Here is a 24,550-nt window from a genome sequence, read left to right as displayed (position 1 = left end):
CTAGGATTCCTTCTCGGCGGAGAGCAGCCACCACTACTACCATGATCTTGGTAAAGGTGCGGGGAGCGGTGGCAAGGCCGAAGGGAAGTGCCCGGAATTGGAAGTGCTGATCCAGGATATGGAATCGGAGATACTTCTGATGCTCTGGTCGAATCGGGATGTGAAGGTAAGCCTCTGTTAAGTCGAGAGAGGCTAGGAATTCTCCTGGACGGACCGCCGCTATCACCGCCCTCAGGGTTTCCATTCGGAAATGGGGTACCCTGAGGGCTAGGTTGATTCGCTTGAGGTCCAGGATTGGCCGGAAGGCGTCCTTTTTGGGCACGCCGAAGTAAATAGAATACTGGCCGGTGCCTTGTTCCTGCCCCGGTACCGGAATTATCGCCCCGAGCTCCTGGAGCCTGGCTAAGGTTTGGCAGACACCACAGGTCTCTTGAGCCGACCGCAAGGAGAGACTAGATGAAGATCCAGCAGGTCCCGGGCAAATTCTATCACCTCAAGGACCCATTGATCGGACGTAATTTTGGCCCACTCCTCTCAAAACAGAGAAAGACGCCCGCCTAAGTTTCGTGCGGAGGAATGGACCGGCCGGATCTCATTGTGGAGCGGACTTGATGGCCGGGTGTTGCTGGCTACATCTCGGAAGGCACGACGGCGCTGAAAGGAATGAGACCAGGACTGGGACCTGGAGGTATCATCCCTTGGGAAGGAACCGCGCCTCCGGATGTTGTACCGACGCTGTCCCCGGAAGCGGGAACGCGTCGGGAAGAAAGACTTAGACTGTTTAGGATGGTCTTCCAGCAGCTTATGGACTTTATTTTCACCCAAAGATTTAATAAGCTGTTCCAGGTCCTCTCCGAAAAGCAACTTACCCTTAAAGGGGAGCGTTCCCAGCTGAGCCTTGGACGAGGAATCTGCAGACCAGTTGCGCAGCCAAAGGAGGCATCTGGCCGAAACAGCGGAAACCATTGCCTTGGCCTGTATGTGGAGCAAGTCATACAGGGCATCCGCGCCATAAGCAATAGCGCCCTCCAAACGTTCCGCCCGCTCTGCCTCCGCAGGTGGGAGGTCTTGGGTGCCAAGTAATTGTTGGACCCACCTAAGGCTCACTCACTGCATGAGACTGCTGCAGATTGTCGCCTGAACCCCTAAAGCTAACACCTCAAAAATGCGCTTGAGAAAAAATTTGAGCTTGCGGTCTTGAACATCCTTCAAAGCCGTAGCGCCTACCACTGGAATTGTGGTATGCTTGGTGACCGCAGAGACGGAAGAATCCACCTTGGGAATCTTCAGCATATCCAAGCAATCTTCGGGAAGTGGGTAGAGCTTATCCATAGCTCTCCCGACTCAGAGAGCCATCTCTGGAGCTTCCCATTCCCGTAGGAGAAGCAACCTATGCATAGGATGGAATGGAAATGTACGCGGGAGCGCCCTAAGTCCTGCCAGGACTGGGTCCACGTTAGGTGGCATCGCAGCCATCACTGTATCCTCCGGAGGAGCATCAATCCCAAATTCCTGCAGAATGAAAAGGATGAGGGGCTCCAGCTCCTCCCACTGAAAAAGGCGGAGTATGCGGGGATCATCGCCCTCGAGCGGGGGGGGGCCTGCGCCAAAAAATCCTCATCCAGATCCTGAAGGGGGTCGGCGGAAGGTTGTGGGGGATCCACAGGGAGGGGGGCCCCCGGGACCACCCGCACCCAGACGGGGCCCTGTGAATCCGGAACCGTGACAGGTAGCGGAGTGGGCATCCGAGGAATCTTCAGGGGGGGGGAACTAGTGGGAGGTCCTCCTCCTCTTGTAGGCCAGCCAAGTATGATTTGTGTAGCAGGAGCACAAAATCAGAAGAAAATCGGGCCCAAACTGATTTTCCCGGGGGGGAGGGGGAGGGGGGTCCGGGGCATCCCCCTGAGAGCGCACTGGGCTCAAATCGGGTGGGGTAAAACGGTCAGATCCTGCTCCTCTGCTCCCTGAGAAGCAGAATCAGCATCAGGAGAGATTCCCAAAATGGCCACCGTTCCCGCAGTTTGTCAGCTCGGAAACGGCCTGGCCATGCATCGGGGAGCACGTCCCTGGGCTAAAGTTTTTTGTGTTACCGAGGAGGGGTCCTCCCCACCCAACAGGCATCTGGAGCACACCCATCTTGGGAGAGCCGAGAGGCCGGCTCTCCACACGCAAGACAAAAATTTGAACGTGGCATAAAAAAGCAGCTCAGCCGCAAAGCAGAGAGAAAAACAGCTGAGCAGGGAGTCCCCAAGGAGAAGTGCAGGAGTTCGAACTCCGCTCTCTCCCTAATAGGCAACCAGAGCCAAACAACCTTTGAGAGTAGGGAATAGGTTCTATTGCCTTGGATTGGAGAAGGAGGGAGACCTCTTGATCCAGATGGATGGAGTGATTGGATGTTCTCCACGTCGGTAGAGGTGGGGAGTCCGGTGGCACGGAGAGAAAGTTCAGATGGTAACCCTGAGCAATTATCACCAGTACCTGTTGGTCTGAGGTGATTAAGTGCCATATGTTGTGAAAGTGGCACAATCGACCTCCCACTGGTATATGAGGCAATGGAAGCTGGCTACTTCTCTCTAGGTGGAAGTCAAAAACCTGAAGCAGGCCCTGGCTGAGGAGCTGCTTGCGGTTTTTGTTTATGTGTTTGACGAGACTGTGCTTTTTGAAAAGGTCTCGTGGCACAGGATCTGGCTGATGGCGGGTAGGACTTCTTCAGGCGGAAGAATGACTTTTTAGAGTCCTTTCTGAAGGGCTGTTTAGAAGAATAGTCAGAAGGCATCAGAGAGAGCTGTCTTAGGGTCTCATGATGGTCCTTAAGTTCCGCCACCGTCCATTGAATCTGTTCGCCAAACAGATTATCTCCTACACAGGGCAGGTCAGATAACCTGTCTTGTACCTCAGGGCGAAGGTCAGAAGACTTAAGCCAGGCCCACCTTCTCACCGAAATAGCAGCTGCAAATACCCTTTTTGTAGCAGTATCAAAGATATCATAAGAAGATCTGATCTCATGCTTGCCTGCCTCAAAACCCTTGTTTATTAGGGTTTGGAGCTGATCTTGAAATTGCTAAGGCAGGGAGTCTGTCAAGTCTTGTATCTGCTTAAAAATGACCCTGTTATATTGGGTCATATAGAGTTGGTAAGCAGCAATTCGGGAGATGAGCATTGATCCTTGGTAGACTCGGCGGCCAATGGCATCTAGAAACTTCTGTTCCTTGTCAGGGGGAAAAGAAGTTTGAGATTTTGGCCTCTTTGCTCTCTTCTGTGCTGATTCTACCACTATAGATTGGTGATCCAATTGTGGTTTCTAAAAGCCCGGAGCTGACTGCACCAACTATGTAGTGTCAGCTTTCCTGTGGACTGGAGCAATGGAGCCAGGATGTTCCCAGTTCTTCTTTAGGAGACCCAGAAGAACCTGGTGGATAGGGATGGAGGTTATTACTTTGGGGGCATCCAGGAATTGGAGCAACTCCATCATCTGATGCCTATCATCCTGCTCAGTCTGTAATTGGAAGGGAACCAATTCAGACATTTCCTTCACAAAATTTATAAAGGAAAGGTCCTCTGGAGGAGAATGCTTTCTACTTTCAGTGGGTGAAGGTGGTGAAGGCAAATCATCAGTGTCTGGTGAGGAATCATCATTCCAGGTATCATAGGGATCAGCCCCTGCCCCTCTAGGATGTAGAGGGTGACGGGATGGTGGGATACCTGAAGGTCCTGATCTAGGCTCCGAAGGAATCGAAGGAATAATTGGAGGCACCGATGAAGGCATCAAAGGCACCGGCGCAGGCATCAAGGGCATCGATGGATGACTCTGTGGTGCCGACGGGTGTATTGGCACAGATGGTTGGATCGGTGGCGATGGACGTATCGTTATCGATGGCTGAGGCAGAACTCCCGAAGGAGGAATGTGAAATGGTGTTTCTCCTCCCAAGGACAAGGGAGGGCACCTGTGCCATCGGTGACCCAGGGACCATCGGTGGAAAAGCGGCAATGAGCGCTTCCATCCTGGAGAGCAGCGGTGCCAATGCTGCTGGAATCGGGTCAGTGATCGGTTCCACAATCGGTACCGGTGTCAGTGCTGGAGGAACCTGAAGTCATTGCATCGCCTTGAGGATGGCCTCCTGAACCATCCGGTCCAGTTCTTCTCGGAGACGTGGAGCAAGCAGCCCCCAGCTCTGGAACAGAAGAAGGAGGCAGAGGCATAGCCAGAGGGACCACTGTTAAAGGCGGAGTCACGGCTCCCAATGCCCTTTCGGGGGAGGGTTGCCTCGGTGACCCGGTCGCCGAAAAGGTCGGTGCCTTTTCTGGACGGGGTTTCTTCGACGGCGACTTGGACAATGGCGAGGTCAATGATTTCGCTCCCTCGATGGTCCGAGACTTTCTATGCCGATGTTTGTCTCTACAATCCCCTCGGTCCTGAGGGGGAGTAGAGGGTGTCGTAGGCAGAGATGTCGTCGATGCCGGACGGTCACTGGCCGGTGGTCGGTGCTGGCGCGAAGTTGACGGTGCCGGTTCTGACGACGTCGATGCAATGGACAGAGTCAGGTTTTGAGCACGGAAGTGATGTTCCATCTTCTCCATTCTGGCCTTGCGACCTTTTGGTCAAGACATCGTGCTCTCTTCCAAGACACATTACACAGACTTTATGGGGGTGTGATGGACATGGTGCAATTACAGTCCAGGCACCGACGGAACCCCGACGTTATGGCCATGGAAAAAAATTGAGCCGTGGAACGGTCGACAGCCAGAAGGCCGCGAGGGCCAAACTCGATGGTAATCGACGGAAACAAGGGTAAAAACTTATCGGAGTACTGCGGCTTGAAAAAGTTAGAGGGACCCCTGTGGGGCAATTTAACTTTTAGTAATTCCGTGAGGAAAATTCCTGTCAGGAATCTCTGCAGAGCTCCTTAACCGTAAGGCTACTGCTGTGCGGAAAAAAGAAGACTGAAGGGGGACCCCTGCTGGCTGCAGGGTAGTGCCATGCTGAGCATGCCCAGTAGAGGCCAGTCAAAGTTCTGGAAATTATGACAGAAGTTTTCCATGATTGGGCTCCATCCTGTGAGGTCACCCTTATGTGAAGACTACCATCCTGCTTTTCCTGTGAGAATAATGTGTACCAGACCAAGGCACACCTCTAAGGGACCATGGAAACCACCTCAGGAATTCTCAACTGGGGGAGGGACCATCTGTTATCACCACAGGAGAGTAGGTCCTTTTTTTTTTTTTTTTTTTCATTTTCCTTCCAAAATCTAAAGTAATCCCCACAGGGAGATACACGTCCACCATCTGCTGGAGACGGCAAATACTGGTAGGCTGAGGTCACTGCAGGAGTGTATATATACTGTGATATCAGCTTGCTCCATATCCATCTGCTGGCAGAAGAGCAAAACCCACTGGTCCTGAGTCCATCTGTCTACACACTAGGAAAATTCTAATTTACTTAAAAGCACATATATTAAGAACAGCTGTGAAATCTGAATGAATATCATGCACCCTTAAAGAAAACTGATATAATCAAATAACATGCTCAACAATATCAGAGTATTACAGAAAGTCATTAGACTTATGACATAATTGGTTCCTGAAAACCAAAACTTAAGTCAAAAAATTTTTTTAAGTCAAAACTAATTGACCCATAAGAACACTGTTATAAATGGGGGAATGGTTCCAGAACCAAGGCCCAATACCCTATATTTTCACCAAAATAACCTGGAATTTATTAATACATAGTACTGTGAAAAGCACATTTTAAAGCATTACATTTTGTTTATCTGAAGAGGAGAGTCCCAAGGTATGCCTACAGGACACTGCACTATCATCATTCTGAGGAGAGGAAGTCCCTGGCATTCTTTCTGCTGACATCATTTCATTGTGCTCCACTGCCATCAAAGTACCAACGCACATCTGCTGGGAGATTTTAGGATATCTTAAAGCTGAAACAAACATTGTAAGTTAAATGGGTGCCAGTTTAGAACCACTGTAATTTGAATAGTTTTAACTTGAAACAGCATAAGTTGAGGACTGCCTGTATTACAGTAGTAATCCGTTTTGAGTATTGCCCATGTGATACACAATGAACATGACAGTGTGTCCTATGAATAGCTCCTATAGGTCACTGTGAAATATGGTTTGTTGTGGTAGTCACTAATCATAGTATACAAATCAATACATCCTTCACTGTCTAGAATGAATTATCTATGCAGCAAGACTGCTTTTTTATAAAGGCCAAAAAGCTGTAATCCTTTAGCAATCTGGATACACAAGTTATATTTTACTTTTTTATTTTTTCTGAATTTCACACCTGTTCAGGAAACTTGGAACTACTATTTTACTTGCAAAAATTACTATCTTCAAGAGTACTTCTAAAAGCTTAACCACAAATTCATTGCTCAAATTAGTGTCAACAATTCTAAACAAACTAAAAAATTCTGTACAATGCCATGTAAACACGTATAACCACACAAATGGCTCTGGAAATTGTTTTTTGTAATGGCGACCTTATACCAAAGCGGCAACAAAGAATAGCTGTCAAATTAGAACAAGGCCATAGTCCCCCCTTTGACCTTAGCAGCCAGAATTAGAAGCTTTCTTAAACAAATTACAGAACCATCCAAACATAATAGCTCTCACTTCCTACAATGAAGACTGTGTTGTGTCCTTCCCACTGTGCTTTTCATTCGAACCTATAAAACTTGAATTTTCTCTGATTAACAAGAGCACGATGAGTCACCATTTTTAGAATGGTTGAGAAATCTGAAGAAAGAGAGGCTGTCTATTATGCTAGACCTTTACCCCATGAGGCTTTCAATTAAAAAAACAAAACTGCCACAATTTTCTACAAATTATGGCATCACATTTTCATTGTTACTTTTGTTTTAACTTAACACTCTGAAAGACAAGGATCCCTTGTGGCTTCAATGCCTCTCTAATTTTACACCTGTTCCTATTTTTGAAGAAGGTGTTTACTCACACCTTTTTGTCAGGTTTTACTTACCACTCCAGGGAATATTTTTTGAAGTCTATCTGCTGCTGCAAGGGCCTTAGATTTCCCTCCACTGAGACAGTCTTCAAACTCATACAGAGGCTGGCGGACAGGGTTAGAATAAGAGATTTTTGCATTGTCCACAAATGTGATATGCCTGACTCCCCAGCCCTAGAGAAAAGAAACAAATCTTCTTTTCATTTTTTAACTACTAAGTCTAAATGGTCATATTTAATCTGTTAAACAAAAGCAGCTTTCCATTTACAGGACATTTAACATAAGATAATTCCCTCAAAAAGACAGGAAATGCATTATTTCTGATAATGTAATTCAATACAGTGTACTGTATTTATTTAGAGATAGATATTACTCATTGATATTGCATCTGAAGTTAAAGCTATGCTGCATATCAAAGCATGGTTTTGTTTATATTGTGAATGTGTATTCAAAACTGTAATACTGTTCTGCATGCAGGGCAAACACATGATTCATTTTGCACAGCAAACTTAAGACAGTGATTATACAGACTACCCTGAGGAAGCACTATGCTATTTACTATGCAATGGACAATCTTCCTATTCAATAAATTCATTAAAAGTCATATACATAAGGAATGTAATTTTATAACTTCCCACATAGCAGTAAACTCTGCATGTAGCTTGTACATGAAGACTTTATCAAGGATATTCAAAGCAAATTTATGCATATAAGTTCACTTTGAAAATCTTTCCTTAATTGACTGGGTATGCACAGAATAGTCCATGCACAAACTTATACCTGCTCTAGGCAGGGAAGAACTTGTATATGGTAGTTTACACATATTCTTTCGAAAATAAGAACGATTATGCATAGGTCATATCATAGTCCCAACTTCCAATACAACTCTACCCTCCAAAACACCAACCCCCAGTACACACAAAAGTACACACATACTTTTATGCACACTGGACTCCAGTTGTAAGCGCATAAGACAGGGTTTTATGTGCATAAGTTGCTCTGAAAATCAAGCCCTAACTGTATTTTGCATCTATCCTGGGACATGTGGCTCATAATTGATACAAGCATTTTTTTTCCATTTGTTCAGATAGCAGTGCAAAATTCAAAAGTTCATCAAACAAAATGTAAAACAAATGCGCCAATGTATAGCAGGAAATAAATTCAGAGAGAAGACTCAGAAGTCACAGGGTGAGGTAAGCGCTGGGAACCATGGAGGCAGATTATTATAATCACTCCATGGCAGGCAGAGTAGTACTGTAAACTGTGGTTATGCATGCCAACCTGTTTAGAACACAGATTCATGGGACAAATGACCAAAGACTGTTATTTGTAGAACAAAAGAAATGTGATGTATTGAGTGTCTGTATAATTTGGGTTTCTCTCTAGAGTAATATATGCACTTACCATTAACGTTCTGGCCACATTACAACCCAATGTACCAGCTCCTAGCAGAAGACACTTAGTTGACACAACCTTTTCCAAGTCCAGAGTAGGAACCAGCCGCCAGCGCATCAATTTAAGATTAAGGTCCACTGATGACTCTGCTAGTCTACAGGAAGCAGTTAAAAAAAAACAAAAAACAAAATAATTGATGGTCTATGCATGGCCTGATGCACTAGTTTTAAAAAACATGCTGCTTAATTATCATTACAAACATTGTAGTATAGAGATATAATAAAAGTAGTAGTCCTGAAAAAATGCCAGTTGGGGTGGGTTTTTTTTTTTTTTATTGGACCAACATATGTTATTCATTGATGATGATAATATGTGTATCTTGGGAACTTATGTATAAGATCAGAGATGGTAAAAATGTGAAAGGGGGACCTATATGCTAGCCAAAGCTCAAGAACATCAATATCTAATTATAAAAGAGGACGGCTGAGCCTGCATCACCAGTATACAAAATGAGCTCCACCTCTATATTCTCCAGCTCAGAGATATTGGTGGCAGTGGATTGGGAGAATAGAACTGAATGAAGATCGAGGAGGAGGGGGGAACCAGGAGAAGTAAGTGATGAACTGGGGATGGGAGGGAGTGAACCAGGAAAGTGAGGGATCTGTGGGATGGGGGAGTGAGTGAATCAGGGTGATTTTGGGGTAATGAAATAGAGTAAGTGAAGGGTTTCGAAAGGGGATGGAAATGATGGAAAGGGGCTCATAAGAGTGTTGCGTTCATCGGTCGCAGATGGCTGCGACCGCTCTGCCTTACCTCTTTATCTCCCCTTTCGCTCTCTTTAGGCAAGATGGCTGCCTCCGGTGCAGAGTGCCGAGGGCCTCAGCGTTTCCAAACCAGGTGAGAAGATACCATCACTGTCCCAATATTATAAGGCCTTGGTCAAATCCTCTAAGGCGGTTGACCTACAGGGTCTGGTGGAGCGATGGAATAGGGATGGGCTGGTCGTGCTGACACTGCATACCCTTAGAACTTGCTTCCGGACCATATCTTCTATGGTACAGGGCATGTACTATCGGGAGATGCAATTTAAGTTTCTCTATCAGGCAAATGTGACTGAACAAGTTGCCTATCACTCCCGGATTGCTCTTTTGGACACTTGTGTCCGCTGTGGTGGAGCGGTAGGCACACTCTCCCATGCGTTCTGGGCCTGTCCCCCAGTGAGGAGGTTTTGGGGTCGTATTGCTCAATTTCTTATGCATTTACTGGATTACACGCTACCTATAACACCCATGGTTTTTTTGTTTGGTTGTCTGCCCAAACTTCCTGTAAAGAGACGCTGGATGGGACTGTTTATCTTAAAAGCATGCTTGGTGGGAAAAAAGGTAATACTGACGCAGTGGCGCAGCAAGGACCCTCCGCTGTTCTGGACTTGGAGGAACCACCTGCATCACCTAATGCGTATGGAAGACATGGATTCCCGACTCACGCCACACAGGCGTCGACGATTCTTGGAGATTTGGGACGCTTACTTGCAGATGCTGCCACATCACTCCAGGAGTTTAATTCTCAATGATTGATTTGGATCTACCTATGAATAGTAGCCAATCTGACCTGTCTCGACTGGACTGCTGGCTTGTTGCGGGGGGGGAGGGGGGGGGAGGGAATTCTTAAAGTACAGTATGCAAGATTGTATAATGTTCTTGAGGCAGTGCGGGTGCAGGGTACGCCCCACACTGCCAACTTTGTTTGTATTTTGTTTGAAAAAATAAAACGTTTATACATACTAAAGACCTCTATCATATCCCCCCTCAGCTGTCTCTTCTCCAAGCTGAACAGCCCTAACCTCTTCAGCTTTTCCTCATAGGGGAGCTGTTCCATCCCCTTTATCATTTTAGTTGCCCTTCTCTGTACCTTCTCCATCGCAACTATATCTTTTTTGAGATGCAGCGACCAGAATTGTACACAGTATTCAAGGTGCAGTCTCACCATGGAGCGATATAGAGGCATTATGACATTTTCCGTTCTATTAACCATTCCCTTCCTAATAATTCCTAACATTTGGTTTGCTTTTTTGACTGCTGCAGCACACTGAGCTGACGATTTTAAAGTATTATCCACTATGATGCTAGATCTATTTCCTGGGTGGTACCTCCTAATACGGAACCTAACATTGTGTAACTACAGCAAAGGTTATTTTTCCCTATATGCAACACCTTGCAATTGTCCACATTAAATTTCACCGGCCATTTGGATGCCCAATCTTCCAGTCTTGCAAGGTCCTCTTGTAATGTATCACAGTCTGCTTGTAATTTAACTACTCTGAATAATTTTGTATCATCCGCAAATTTGATAACCTCACTCATCGTATTCCTTTCCAGATCATTTATATATATATTGAAAAGCACCGATCCAAGTATAGATCCCTCAGGCAGTCCACTGTTTACCCTTTTCCACTGAGAAAATTGACCATTTAATCCTACTCTCTGTTTCCTGTCTTTTAACCAGTTTGTAATCCACGAAAGGACATCGCCTCCTATCCCATGACTTTCTAGTTTTCGTAGAAGCCTCTCATGAGGGACTTTGTCAGACACCTTCTGAAAATCCAAATACACTACAACTACCGGTTCACCTTTATCCACATGTTTATTAACCCCTTCAAAAAAATGAAGTAGATTTGTTAGGCAAGACTTCCCTTGGGTAAATCCATGTTGACTGTGTTCCATTACATCATGTCTTTGTATATGCTATACGATTTTGATCTTGAGAACAGTTTCCACTATTTTTCCTGGCACTGAAGTCAGGCTCACTGGTCTATAGTTACCCGGATCGCTCCTGGAGCCTTTTTTAAATATTGGGGTTACATTGGCCACCCTCCAGTCTTCAGGTACAATGGATGATTTTAATGATAGGTTACAAATTTTAACTAATAGATCAGAAATTTCATTTTTTAGTTCCTTCAGTACCCTAGGATGGATATCATCTGGTCCAGGTGATTTGCTACTCTTTAGTTTGTCAATCTGGCCTACTACATCTTCCAGGTTCACAGTGATTTCGTTCAGTTCGTCTGACTCATCACCCCTGAAAACCATCTCCGGAACTAGTATCTCCCCAACATCCTCATTAGTAATCACGGAAGCAAAGAATTCATTTAGTCTTTCTGCAATGGCCTTATCTTCCCTAAGAGCCCCTTTAACCCCTCGGTCATCTAATGGTCCAACCGACTCCCTCACAGGTTTCTTGCTTTGGATATATTTTAAAAAGTTTTTATTATGAGTTTTTTACTCTATGGCCAACTTCATTTCAAATTCTCTCTTTCGCCTGTCTTATCAATGTTTTACACTTAACTTGGCAATGCTTATATTTTATCCTATTTTCTTCAGATGGATCCTTCTTCCAATTTTTGAAGGATTTTTTTTGGCTAAAATAGCCTCTTTCACCTCACCTTTTAACCATGACGGTAATCGTTTTGCCTTCCTTCCACCTTTCTTAATGCGTGGAATACATATGGACTCTGCCTCTAGGATTGTATTTTTAAACAATGTCCAAGCCTGTTGAACACATTTAACCTTTGCAGCTGCACCTTTCAGTTTTTTTCTATTTTCCCCATTTTAGCAAAGTTTCCCTTTTGAAGGTTTAGTGTTAGAGCTGCAGATTTACTTATTGTTCCCCTTCCAGTTATTAGTTTAAATTTGATCATGTTATGATCACTGTTGCCAAGTGGCCCCACCACCGTTACACTCTGTCACCAAATCCTGCGTTCCACTAAGAATTAAATCTAAAATAGCTCCCTCTCTTGTTGGTTCCTAAACCAATTGCTCCATGAAGCAATCATTTATTACATCCAGGAACTTTATGTCTCTAGCAAGTCCTGATGTAACATTTACCCAGTCAATATTGGGGTAATTGAAATCTCCCATTATTATTGCACTGCCAAATTGGTTTGCTTCCCTGATTTCTCTTAACATTTCATCATCTGTCTGACCATTTTGTACAGGTGGACGGTAGTTTACTCCTATCACTATACTCTTACCCAACACACATGGGATTTCTACCCATATAGATTCTACTGAGCATTTAGTCTCTTGTATGATCTTTATCCTGTTGGACTCTATACCCTCCCGGACATAAAGTGCCACACCCCCACCAAGTTGATCCTCCCTATCATTGCGATATAATTTGTACCCTGATATAGCACTGTCCCATTGGTTATCCTCCTTCCACCAAGTCTCTATGATGCCAATTATGGCAATCTCATCATTTGCTGCTATACACTAACTCTCCCATCTTACTTCTTAGACTTCTGGCATTGGCATACAGACATTTCAAAGTGTGTTTTTTGTTTGTTTTAACAACCTGCTTTTCAGTTGTTTGGGATAATTCGGAAATCATTAGCTTTGGTGATTTTTTACATATAGGAATATGGACTATGTTTGCTTTTAATGGAATCTCTCTGATGGGATGCCCTAACTTTCCTGTTTCATTAGTATCCTTCAAGGATACATTTCTCCGAACCATGCACTGCTGAGTGTCGGCTTTCCTCCTTGTTCTAGTTTAAAAGCTGCTCTAACTCCTTTTTGAAAGTTAGTGCCAGCAGCTTAGTTCCACTCTGGTTAAGGTGAAGCCCATCCTTTCAGAAAAGTCTCCCCTTTCCCCAAAAGTTTCCCCAGTTCTTTACAAAGCTGAATCCCTCTTCCCTGCACCATCGTCTCATCCATGCATTGAAACTGGAGCTCTGCCTGCCTCTGGGGACCTGCACGTGGAACAGGAAGCATTTCAGAGAATGTTACCCTGGAGGTTCTGGATTTCATTTTCCTACCTAAAATCCTAAATTTGGCTTCCAGAATTTCTCTCCCACATTTTTCTATGTCGTTAGTGCCCACATGTACCACGACAGCTGGCTCCTCCCCAGCATTGTCTATAATCCTATCTAGGTGACGTGTGAGGTCTGCCACCTTCACACCAGGCAGGCAAGTTACCAGGCGGTCCTCACGTCCACCAGCCACCCTGCACCACGGACCTTCGGTCCCACCATTAAGACGCCTTCATTCTGTGAGTACCTCTACGATCCGGCGCTCCAACTCCACCAACCAGCCACAGCGTTACCCGCACTGCGGGCTCCCACCTATCGTGAACATCTAGGTGAGACTATACTTCTGAGCCTGGTGAACATACCGGCACTTCGTGGATCAGTGCCTTACCTTCCTGCTTTCACCATCTATCTACAGCAGTACAATAAAGACTCTATCCATACTGTGTCTGCTATCTGTGTCAGGCTATCACAGTGGTTCCCCACGGGGCTCCTACCCATGGGCAGAGTCATCTCCATTGAGACCAAGGCTCCACAATGCCACAAACACAACAAAGAGAACCAGGATGACAGAGTTTCATGGGGAAAACCAGGGTGAATGTGGCTATTGGGTGGGAAGAGGAAGTGAAAGAGGGAGAGTGATCATGAAGGAGTGAGTGAATCAAGGAAAGTAGGGCATGAAATAGTGAATTGGGGATGGGGGCAGTGAACCGGGGTAAATGAAGGATTCGTGGGGTGGGGGCAGGAAGTGAACCAGGGTAAATAAGGGGGTTTAGAGGGGGGGGGGAGGAAACCTTATTGATTTAGGGGTTTGTGGGGGAACAAACATGAGTAAGGGGATCAGGTAAGGAGAGGAAGTGAAAGAAATAGAGGGAAGAGATCAAAGAGGCTTTGTAAGGGGGGAAAGAGAGGATTGGAGTGTGATTCTCCTACCACACATCTCAATAATTGCACTTAACTTCACAGTATTCCCTGTGCTTGGTCGGGTGTACTACTAGTCTTTATACAATTCTTATTTTAGGTAAGGAATTCATTACAAACATTAATCAGCTAAAAGGCCAATATTCAATTGACCTGTTAAATTGATCCAAATATTTAGCCTGAATGGGCTGAATATCCAGTCTGAAGATAGCCAGCCAAAATTGTCCAGTTTACTTTAGGCCCACTATTGGCCAACCAGGCGATTCTAGAAGGCCAGCATTAAATATCAGCACCGACCAGTCAAAGTTTAAATACACCCTAGGAACACTCCCCAACATCACCTCTTTTGGTTCAGTTTAATTTTGTGTGGGCTGTGATCTACCCAGACAAAATTTAGCTGGTCAACAGGAGCAATTTCAAACAGGAAGATTTATCTGGCTAACTCCCAGATCCTTTGAATATCAACTTCTTAAGCTTTTAATGTCAGCAACATTTTAGGATGAATGACCTAAATAGCTTCAAACATAGTTTTGATTCAGTAAGAAATATGCTACTGACCAATTAAAAAAACAAACCACAAACACAAGGACCAGCTCAGCAGTTGCCATGAGGAAGGCACCCAATTCGAACCCCCGGTCAGGTCTTCTGCTTCCTAGTTTGACCTGGGATGTAGATGTTTCAGATGCAGTATTCACAGCCCCCACTGGGAGAGAATACTGGCCATTGCTTAAAGGTAACACCTAGTGGCCAGTTTCAGGGCTTATTATTGCAGTGCTGGAAGGAGCCCCCTTTGTATAAGCCCAGGACCATCAGAGTAATATAAATTGGGAGAGGAAATAAAACAGGGAGAAAAAAATCCATGGGTAGCTGTAAACGAAGGTTCATAGTGCCAGATCCCAGACCTAGCTCTGACTGAGCTGGAAGTACAAAGCAGCAGGAGGAAAATGCCAGGTCAAAAAAAACAAAACACTAAAGGTCTTCAAGTCTAGTCCACCTTGGTTACATTATTCACACCTCATATAGTGGAGTTGTTTACTTGTTACATGCATTCTCTAAGAACAGCAGGATGTCAGTCCTCACACATGGGTGACATCATCCAACTATGGAAACTATGTGAAAGTTTCTAGAACTGACATAGATTCACTGAGCATGCATTATGCCATGCAGGGTCCCTTCAGTCTAATTACACTGGCAAAATAAGCAAATGAATAAATTAACCCTTGAAGTGGAGACCCAGCTCCACGAGAAGGCGGGTGGATCTCATTAGGACTGACATCTCTGCTGTCCTTGGGAATACTTGTTTCAGGTAAGCAACTCTGCTTTCTCAGAGGACAAGCAAGATGGCAGTCTTCACACATGTGTGAATCCCTAGCTACAGGCCACATAGCACAACAATAACATTTTGTTGGTAACGAGGGGGAGGGACAGCCTGAACAAAAAAATCAATGGACCCTAGGCGGGAACAAGTTCCAAACCTGCTGTTGTGTGAGGACTATCCCTGTCCAAACAGTAGTGTAATGTGAATGAGTAAATGGAAGTCCACATCACAGCCTTGCAGATCTCCTCCATGGGGACCGATTGCAAGTGTGCCACCGACTCTGCCATGGTTCGGACAGAATAAGTTTTGCCATGGCCCACAAGATTCAATTCCACCTGCGCATAACAGAAGGAGATGCAATCTGCTAGCCAATTGGATAATGTATGGTTGGCAACTGCAATTCCCAGCTTGCCTGATCAAAGGAAACAAAAAAGTGAACTTTCTATAGGCTTCAGTCTGCTCTAGATAGAAGACTAAGGCTCTCTTGCAGTCCAGGGCTTGTTCACATTGGTTAGCATGAGGTCACGGGAAAAATGCTGTAAGGACGATAGACTGGTTAAGATGGAATTCCAACATCACCTTAGCCAGAATGGGTTCGCAAGAGTACCCTATTTTAGAAAAACAAAGTCACTAAGGCCTGAAGCTCTCTGATGCTGAAGTGACTGCCACCAAAATACGATCTTTCATCAGCTGAGTCAAGACCAAATTGAGGTCCCATGACTCAGCAGGAGGTCTTATGGGAGGCTTCAAATGGAGCAGATCCCACATGAAGCATACACCTAAAGGCTATACAGAGATGGGCTTACCTTCTACATGATGATGATATGCACCAATCGCACTAAAATGGACCTTACCGAGTTGGTCTTAAGACCAGCAATGGAGAGATGTAAGAAAGTAGTCAAGCAATTTTGTGGTGAGCAGGAAAAAGGTCTGGGACCTTCTTCTCACACCATGCAGCAAATCTTCTCCACTTCAGTCCATAGGAATTCCTAGTGGAAGGCTTTTGGGAAGTAAGAGGATCCAAGGCACATCCTTGGACAGATCAAATGATTGCAGAATCAGCCTCTCAACATCCAAGTAGTGAGTGTTAGGGCTTGGAGGTTGAGATGCCACACCCTGTATCCTGGGGGAATTCTGCGCCACACAAACGTTAAATTCTGCACAGAAAAAACATCATATTCTGCAACATTCTGCAAACTTTATATTGGTCAAAATAACACAATTTATATGAACGTCTTTAAGTAATTACATTTTAACTACAGAAAAATTATTACTTAGAGATGCAGAATTTTAAATATTTTTGAGTAGAATTTCCCTAGAAATTCACTGTAAGAGTATCCCTTCCACTCACTCTCCCCTACTCCCCTGGCCACTTTGCCCTCTCAGGCCCAAACTCTCGTCCTGCCAGTACCTCCCCTCCACCTCTAGGATCAACCCCTTCCACTCTATGCCAGTCCCAGAGTTTGAACCCTTTCTCACTACTGCCCCTCACTCAGGGTCCCTCTGTCCCTTCCTCTCTCACACATAGGCTCCCTTCTCTCTAGTACACATACACACACGCTCATACAGGCTCCCTCACTCTCTCGCACACACACACATCCCCTCATACAGAGTCCCTCTCTCTCACACATACATCCCTCACACAGGCTACCTATGTCTCTCTCTCATGCACCCCTTCACACAGGCTGTCTCACACATACTCAATCTCTTCATACAGGCTAGCACTCTCACATACAAATGATTCCTTTTTCATACACATCAGCTCCCAATCTCTCTCACAAATACACACTTCCTTCACAATCTCCTCATATAGGCTCCCTCTCTCTGGCACCCACACTCAAGCATTTCCCCCCCCCCCCCCCCCCCCCGGCTCTCTCACACCCTCCTGCTCACACCCCCTGCCGCTCTCTCTCTCACACCCTTCCCCCCTGATCTCACATCTTCCCTCCTCTCCTCTCTCTCACCCCTTCATCTTCGCGCACTCTGTTCGCGGCATGCCGGGGTCTCCTCTGCCATTTTCTGTGCAGAATTCGGCAATTCTGCGCAGGGGGAATTCTGCGCTCCGCAGTAGCACAGAATTCCCCCAGGACTAATCCTGCCTTGATCCTGAGAGATGAGAGTTGGGGAAGTCCCTTATATAATCAATTTCTGACAAGACATCTCCTGGAGAAGTGGAAACCAAATCTGTCTTGGACAACTGAGGGCTATGAGGATCATAGTCTCTTTATCCTCTTTGAACTTCAGTAAAGTCTTCCATATCAGTGGAACTGGAGAATATGCATACTGCAGCCCCTGGCCCCACAGAAGGGCAAAGGCATCCGAGGCTAGCTTACCACATGCACTGTTCCAGATAGCAGTGAATAGGTCCACCACCAGATTCCCCCAGAGTTGGAAGATCTAATTCCCTACCCCCTGGTCTAGGGACCATTCGTTGGGTCTGAAAGACTGACTGAGACTATCTGCTACCCCATTTTCCAGTCTGGCAAAGTATATGGACCTGAATACCATTGCATGAGTAAGAACCGAGGTCCACAACTGGCCCACCTCATGTACAGGAGGTAAGATCCTATACCTCCCTGTTGTTGATGTAAAACATTGCCACTTCATTGTCAGTCCAGACCAGTATATAACTTTGTTGGAAAAGTCGATCTCTGAAAGCCAATAGCGCATACCAGATCGCCCAGAACTCCAGGAAGTTTATCTGGTATTGACGTTTCTGGGCAGACCAAGAGCCCTAAATGCGCAGCCTATCCACATGAGCCCCCCCCCTCCAACACTAGCTGATGTATTCATGGTTAGAAACATTTGTACCGGAGGAATTTGGAAGGGAATTCCTTGGACTAGATTGGAATTGACCTGCCATTAGGATACAGAATCACAGTTACAGAGTGACTAGGATGCAATTCCTGAAATACTGAATGTCCTAAAGCCACTGGGACCTCCACTGAGCTCTTTGCATGAATAGGCATGCCATGGAAGTGACATGAACTAATGCAGCCATGTGGCCCAACAACCTCAACATGTGGCCAAGTTGATTTCTGCTGTATCTTGGATCTCTGCCGCAATGGCTATCAGAGTGACAGCCCATTGCTGTGTCAGGAAGGCCTTGGCCTGAGTCATGTCTAGCAGAGTAACAATAAATTCCAAATGAAGTGACAAGCTGAGATGAGATTTTGGGTAGTTGATGACAAATTCTAGTGACTCCAGCACCTGAATGGTCCTGCGCACTGACTCCCTGGCGGTCTTGACCAACCAATCGTCAAAATAGGAAAACATGCACCCCCTACTCTGTAAAGATGCACCACCACCATGGCCAGGCATTTGGTAAAGATGCGTGGGGTTGACACAAGCCCAAATAGCAGAAACATGATACTAGAGGTGCAAGTTTCCCATCAAGAATCTTTCAATGACTGAGAAAAACCTTGATATGGGTCTAGGTGTCCTTTAGATCGAGAGCATAGCCAGTCCCCTTTCTACAGAAAAGGGATCAAACTGCCTAGGGAAATCATCTAGAACTTTTCCTTTTTTAGAAATTTGTTCAAGGTCCTCAGGTCTAGGATGGGACAATGTCTTCCGGTTTTCTTTGAAATCAGGATGTACCCATCCCCCTTTGATGGACTGGGCTTAACCACTCTGGCCATTAAGAGGGAGAGCAGCTCTGAAAATAGTACCTACTGAAGAACTAAAAGTCCTTAAGATGGGCTCAGGTGGGTAATTTAGAGGGACATCCAATAGATCATTTTGTACCCTCTATGAACAACATGGAGGACTCACTGGTCTGAGGTTACAATTGGACCTCCCCCAACCAGAAGGCCCTCTGGCACAGGTACCGGGATCTTGACCAAGCTCTCCATGATCCATTCAAAAACCCAGTCCCAGGAGTTGCTGGGATGCTGTCTGGGGCTTAGGCATCCTCTGCTTCCTGGGGTGGTTGTATAGGGCCTGCTCATACATGACAGAGATGGTAGAAGATAGTGTCTCCTTATGCGGAAGAAAGACTTCCTCTGCCCAGATCTCGAGTACCACCTAGAAGAGGAAGTTGGGTCCAGAGTAGCCATGGAAAACTGCTGGAGTGTCAATCAATGATCATGAATCTGTGCTACAGCATCCTTTATTCGATCTCTGAAGAGATTCTCTCCAGTGCACAACACATCAGAGAGTCACTCCTGCACTTTTGGATGGAGATCTGAGGCTCACAGCCAGGCGAGTCTATGGGCCACGATCCCTATGGCAGAGTCTCTCGAAAACATCATAGGTTGAATGGACCCAATGTTTTCCATACTCCAGACCCTTAGTCATCAATAACTGGAGGGTGTCTTACTGCTTCTGAGGAAGTTCCAAGGCCACCTCCTGCACGTGCTTCAGATTATTCCACATATACTAGCTCAAAAAGAGCTGGAAGGCCATTATGTAGGCAATAAGCATAGCTCCGTGAAAGGTTTTCCTCCCAAAAGTATCCATGACCCTAGGATCCCTCCCAGGGGATACCGAGAAATGGGTCCTAGAACACTTGGCCTTTTTGAGAGCGGATTCGACAACCAGCGATTGATGTGGTAGCTGACACTTTTCTTATCCACAAGCCTTTTGGATGCAGTATACTTAGTCTGCCTTCCTGTTATCGGGAACCACTGGAGTGGGTTCTCCACATCCTCAACAGCTGAAGGATTTGTGAACTGGGATTGCCATGATCTACTTAGGAGGCTCCACATACTGGAGGATACCAAGAATCTTGTACTTGGTATCCTCCTCTGTCTCCAAATTAAATGGGAAAGGCTCCACCAACATCTTAATAAAGCCTGCAAAATGTCCCTCGGGAGGGGACTTCCTACTGCCAAGTAAAGGAGAGGGTTCAGAAGGCACACCATCCGATGCCTTGTCATTTGAATCACTGTTGGAGCCTCCATATCCCCAGGAATATTCAGATTCCTCCCTACTTCAACCAATCGGGGCAGGGATCCCTGGGCACTCGATCCTCGACCACTGGTAAGAAGACCAGAGCAGCTGACCAGTGGGATCTGGACCTCAATTCCTCCTGTTCCCTCAAAGGAGCTTCCTCCTCTGAGGAATCTGGGATGCCCATCAAGACAGCTGTCACAGACTTTGATGATCTTCTGGGCATTGGCACTGTCATGGGAACTGAACCAGTGCCAGTGTAGCACCGATGAGCACCTGCAAGGAGTGCACTGGCTCGAGGAAGGACAGTGCTGTCCTTGGTACTATCAGTTCTTCTGCACCAAGACCATGCAGCACCTTTCTTCTCGAATATCATCAATGCTAACACCAACTAGGTGGTAGGAGGACTAGCTACGTCCTCATCATAACAGAGAAGAGGATCAGTGGCGTAAATTTACACCAGAACCGGTAGAGACCATGGCAAATCCCCGGGTTGCTTGGAGGATGAGCTCTCATCAACACAGAATCGCTTCAGAGATTTCTCGGCCAAAGGCAGACTGACCCCATGCTCGGCACCATGCATTGACAGAGATGGGTGCCAATGTTTCTTTGGATCCCCTCTATGCTTGGCATGGGTCTTCCCCAGTGCCGAATTCGAAAAGAAAGAACTCAATACTTTCTTTGAACAGGAGGAGCTGAATGATGTGCAAACTCTGGAGTTCCTATCAGCTATCAACACTAAGAGAACCAATGCCCCCCCCCACCCCAATCCTAATAATCTGAATGTCCATTGCTGCGGCTCCATGGTCCTTCGATGTCGATGACTCTGATGCCAATCCAATTCCCAAAGAGACTGTCCATAATCTCCAGATGAGACTGTGTTCTTCGGGGAGTCATCTGGGTGCATTTGCAGAAACACCAGACGTCATGCGATGGCCCCCAAGCAGATGACACATCTATCATGGGAATCTATGATAGACATGGTCTCGATCATAGGGGGCATCTCTGGAACCCAGATATGTCAGTTCGAAATAAAAGGGATGTTAATCAAACTATATGGCAGCTACCTATGGATAGACAGTGGGCACCTGTGGTATTGCCACCCAGGATGAAACGAATGTGAAAGGAAACTTGTAAAAAATTAATGAAAAAAAAAACCCCATAACCACCAGGCTCTGTGGAAAAAGAAAAACTGAAAGGACTCGAATGACCACATGGCATAATACATGCTCGATCAAAGTTATAGAAACTTTGACGTGTTTTCCTTGCTGGTCTCCATCAGATGATGGACTGCCATCCTGCTTGTCTTCAGAAAAGGCCAGATGCTTATACTAGAATCAAGCATTGTGAATTTTATTAAGTTAAAAAGGAGAATAAATATTTCATAAACAGAGTCCAAAGGTGTTAATCTTTTGTAAATGTGCTAAAAATAAACAAATAATAATTGACACAAAAGAAACTATCTAAAATAATAATCATTATCATAATACATACTTTTGTACTGGTCAGTAAACGCCTGCCATGGTAACAAATTAGATACTTTTTTCACATGCAGGATTTAGCCAGAATTTTCAAAGAGAATTTATGAGCATAAATCCGCTTTGAAAATTGGTGGGTGTGCATGTAACTGGTACTGAGATGCAAGTGCAACTTTGTGAATGTATACTTACCAGCATACTCTTGAAAACTCAAAGTATGGATAAAGTTCTGTCCCCAAATGCCATCCCTAGGAACACCTCTTTGTAGTGTGCATAAAAGTATTCATGAAATTACTTGCACATACTTTTACATGCATAAAATCCCGACAGTTTTCTAAAGGCCATTTATATATTAATAAAACCGGGGGTTATGTGCATATATCCTTTTGAAAATTATCCCCTAAAGACATTTTATGCATTTAAAATTGTATCTTTTTTATATATTATGAAAATAGTCTAAGAAGATCTATTTTCCATCCTCTAAGGGTAAAAATCTGTTAAATACAAAAGGATGTAAAATGTTGTGCATAAATACAAACTTATGTTGAACAGTATTAGCCCAAATATATTTTTTTGCAGCATAAAAAAATATCATGGATCTGAATTTATGCAGATATTTGGTCATTTACATCACTCAGGAATTTTATAGAATAGACACTTATTAATACAATTTTAAAAAGCAAATCGATCTAATTCTCATAATGGCATAAAAAATACATAATTCATAAAGCAAAACAAAGTTCAAGGCAGCATTTTTCCCATGAATATTTTTCATGACTTAGATGACTGAGGGCAGTTAGCTTACTTTGCTATGGCTTTAGATTTCACAACAGCTCTCAAGCATGTAGATATTCTCATCTTCTGTTGTTTCTTGCTGTTTAATGAAATACTGCCATACTTTCACTGATGAAAATATTAATAAAATAAAAAATTGCTCCATTAAGAGGAATGCTCATCAGGAAAATTGGCCTATAATATCAACTTCTAGTATAATTTACAAAACTGCTATTAAAATTTCTTGACCAGACTGTAGGTCATAGCCAAGGCACATAAAATAACTATCTTTCTATTTAGGCCCATACCCTATTGGCTATCCAAATCTCTAACAATCTTTACATACCTAGTAAAAATGCAATGGTTATGCTTCTCCTTTCAGCCTAAACCATGGTCAAGATTAACAATTATTTCTCAAAGCTGGTGATCATTATTATTTGAGGATGCAGTCATAAGTATCGTTGTTTATTAAATCTGTTGATATGGTATTGTTTAATGAGCAATTGTATTTACTAGCCTTTGAACTAGAGGATAATTTTATAACAGCCCACATCTAGAAAGCACATACAGACATCAGCCAGAATTTTCAAAGCGAACTTGTACAGGAAAGTCTGCTTTGAAAATTAGCAGGTTTACATGAGACCATATGTACACACATTTACGCCTGCTTGGGAGCAGGTGTAAATGTGCCCCTGTATATTTTCACATATACTTCAAGCGCATAAATGGTTTCCCTATCCAGCTCTGCCTCCGGAATGCCTCTTTCAGGTCTGTGTAAAACTATGTACATACGTACATCTCCTGGAGCAATTTTTAAAAAGTGAATTTACATTCATAAAACCGCATTTTTGCATTTGTAAATACTTTTGAAAATTAAGTCCATTCTGTTTAGCCTCACTGAAAATATTAAAAAATATTTATTAATAGGTTAACATCACAAACCTTTTAGGGTCCATACATTCACTGAGATTTACCATTCTGGGACCCATCCCTCCCTTTTGGTTCTTCTCCCACCCAACAGCTTTTGGGCAATCTACATATTAAACACAGACAAAAAAAAGCATTTCTAAATAAAGTGAATAATGACATTAGTGTAATAAAACAAATCTTATAACCAATAAATTCAAGATGAAGGTTAAACTACAGAAATCAAAAACGCAACCTGAAAAGTAAAAACTCCAGAAATGCAATTAAAAAAAAAAGTTCAATTGAAACAAGTGGAATAGTCAGTCCAATTTGTTAGCTCTAACTGAAGCACAGAGCAAAATGATTGCCTTTTGTATTTTATTGAGACAAAATTAAAGAATCCAGGAAACAGAAAGAAAAAAGATCTGTTCTCAGACAAGACAAATATAAATAATGAACCGTGTTATCCCATTTTTCATTCTTCTCTTTTGCCTTTGAGAAAATACACTGTTAGGATGAAATCATTGGGAATATCTGCAAGCAAATAAACTCCTTAATATTTTGATGATCTCTCAGTAAAGAACATTTTCAGTCAATTCAAGTTGTCCCTGGTGGGTGCTTCAGTTAAGGTTAACAAAACGCATTATTGTACTAGCCTGGAAGAGCTTGCCATTTCCGATAAGAAATGTTCAAATATGAAATCTCTTAAAAATGTAAGTAGAATTACTCAGGGTATACCAGGCTTATATGATGTTTTATACTGTGAAATGTAAGGAGTTTACAGTAATGCAAAGAAAGGCAGTCTAATAGTGTACGAGGGGCATAGTTTTCAAACAGGACACTTCAAGAAATGAGAGATTTTCTTCTACACCCCTCGAAATTTTTGGGCTTCTTCTCATTTCCAAATCAGAAAATCCTGTTCCTTTCCCTCTAACATCTCTAAATATAAAATGCTTAATCTAAAGTTTTGTGACATCAAAGGAAACCCTCAATGAAGAGTTAACCCGACATTCTGTAATTTTTCCTTATTTTGCAATTCAAGTATGCATATTTCTAGACAGGGCATCGAGCCACAAATATTA

The 24,550-nt window shown here is 44.2% G+C and overlaps 1 protein-coding gene across 2 annotated transcripts in view; it reads right to left on the bottom strand.

Moving 5' to 3' along the window:
• The window catches only part of ATG7 (autophagy related 7), a 533,052-nt gene that overhangs the window by 423,848 nt on the left and 84,654 nt on the right, over positions 1 to 24,550 (bottom strand). For both annotated transcript variants that reach the window (XM_029600773.1, XM_029600774.1), the window contains exons 10-12: positions 23,505 to 23,595; positions 8,381 to 8,525; positions 6,992 to 7,150 (exon numbers count right to left, since the gene is read on the bottom strand). In XM_029600773.1, the coding sequence (XP_029456633.1) occupies positions 6,992 to 7,150; positions 8,381 to 8,525; positions 23,505 to 23,595 (395 nt within the window). The remainder of the gene's footprint in view (positions 1 to 6,991; positions 7,151 to 8,380; positions 8,526 to 23,504; positions 23,596 to 24,550) is intronic.

Source organism: Rhinatrema bivittatum, chromosome 4, assembly GCF_901001135.1.
Source record: "Rhinatrema bivittatum chromosome 4, aRhiBiv1.1, whole genome shotgun sequence".
In the NCBI taxonomy this organism is placed as follows: domain Eukaryota; kingdom Metazoa; phylum Chordata; class Amphibia; order Gymnophiona; family Rhinatrematidae; genus Rhinatrema; species Rhinatrema bivittatum.
Note: the sequence above shows the minus strand (reverse complement) of the source record. Positions and strands in the feature narration are given on the sequence as shown.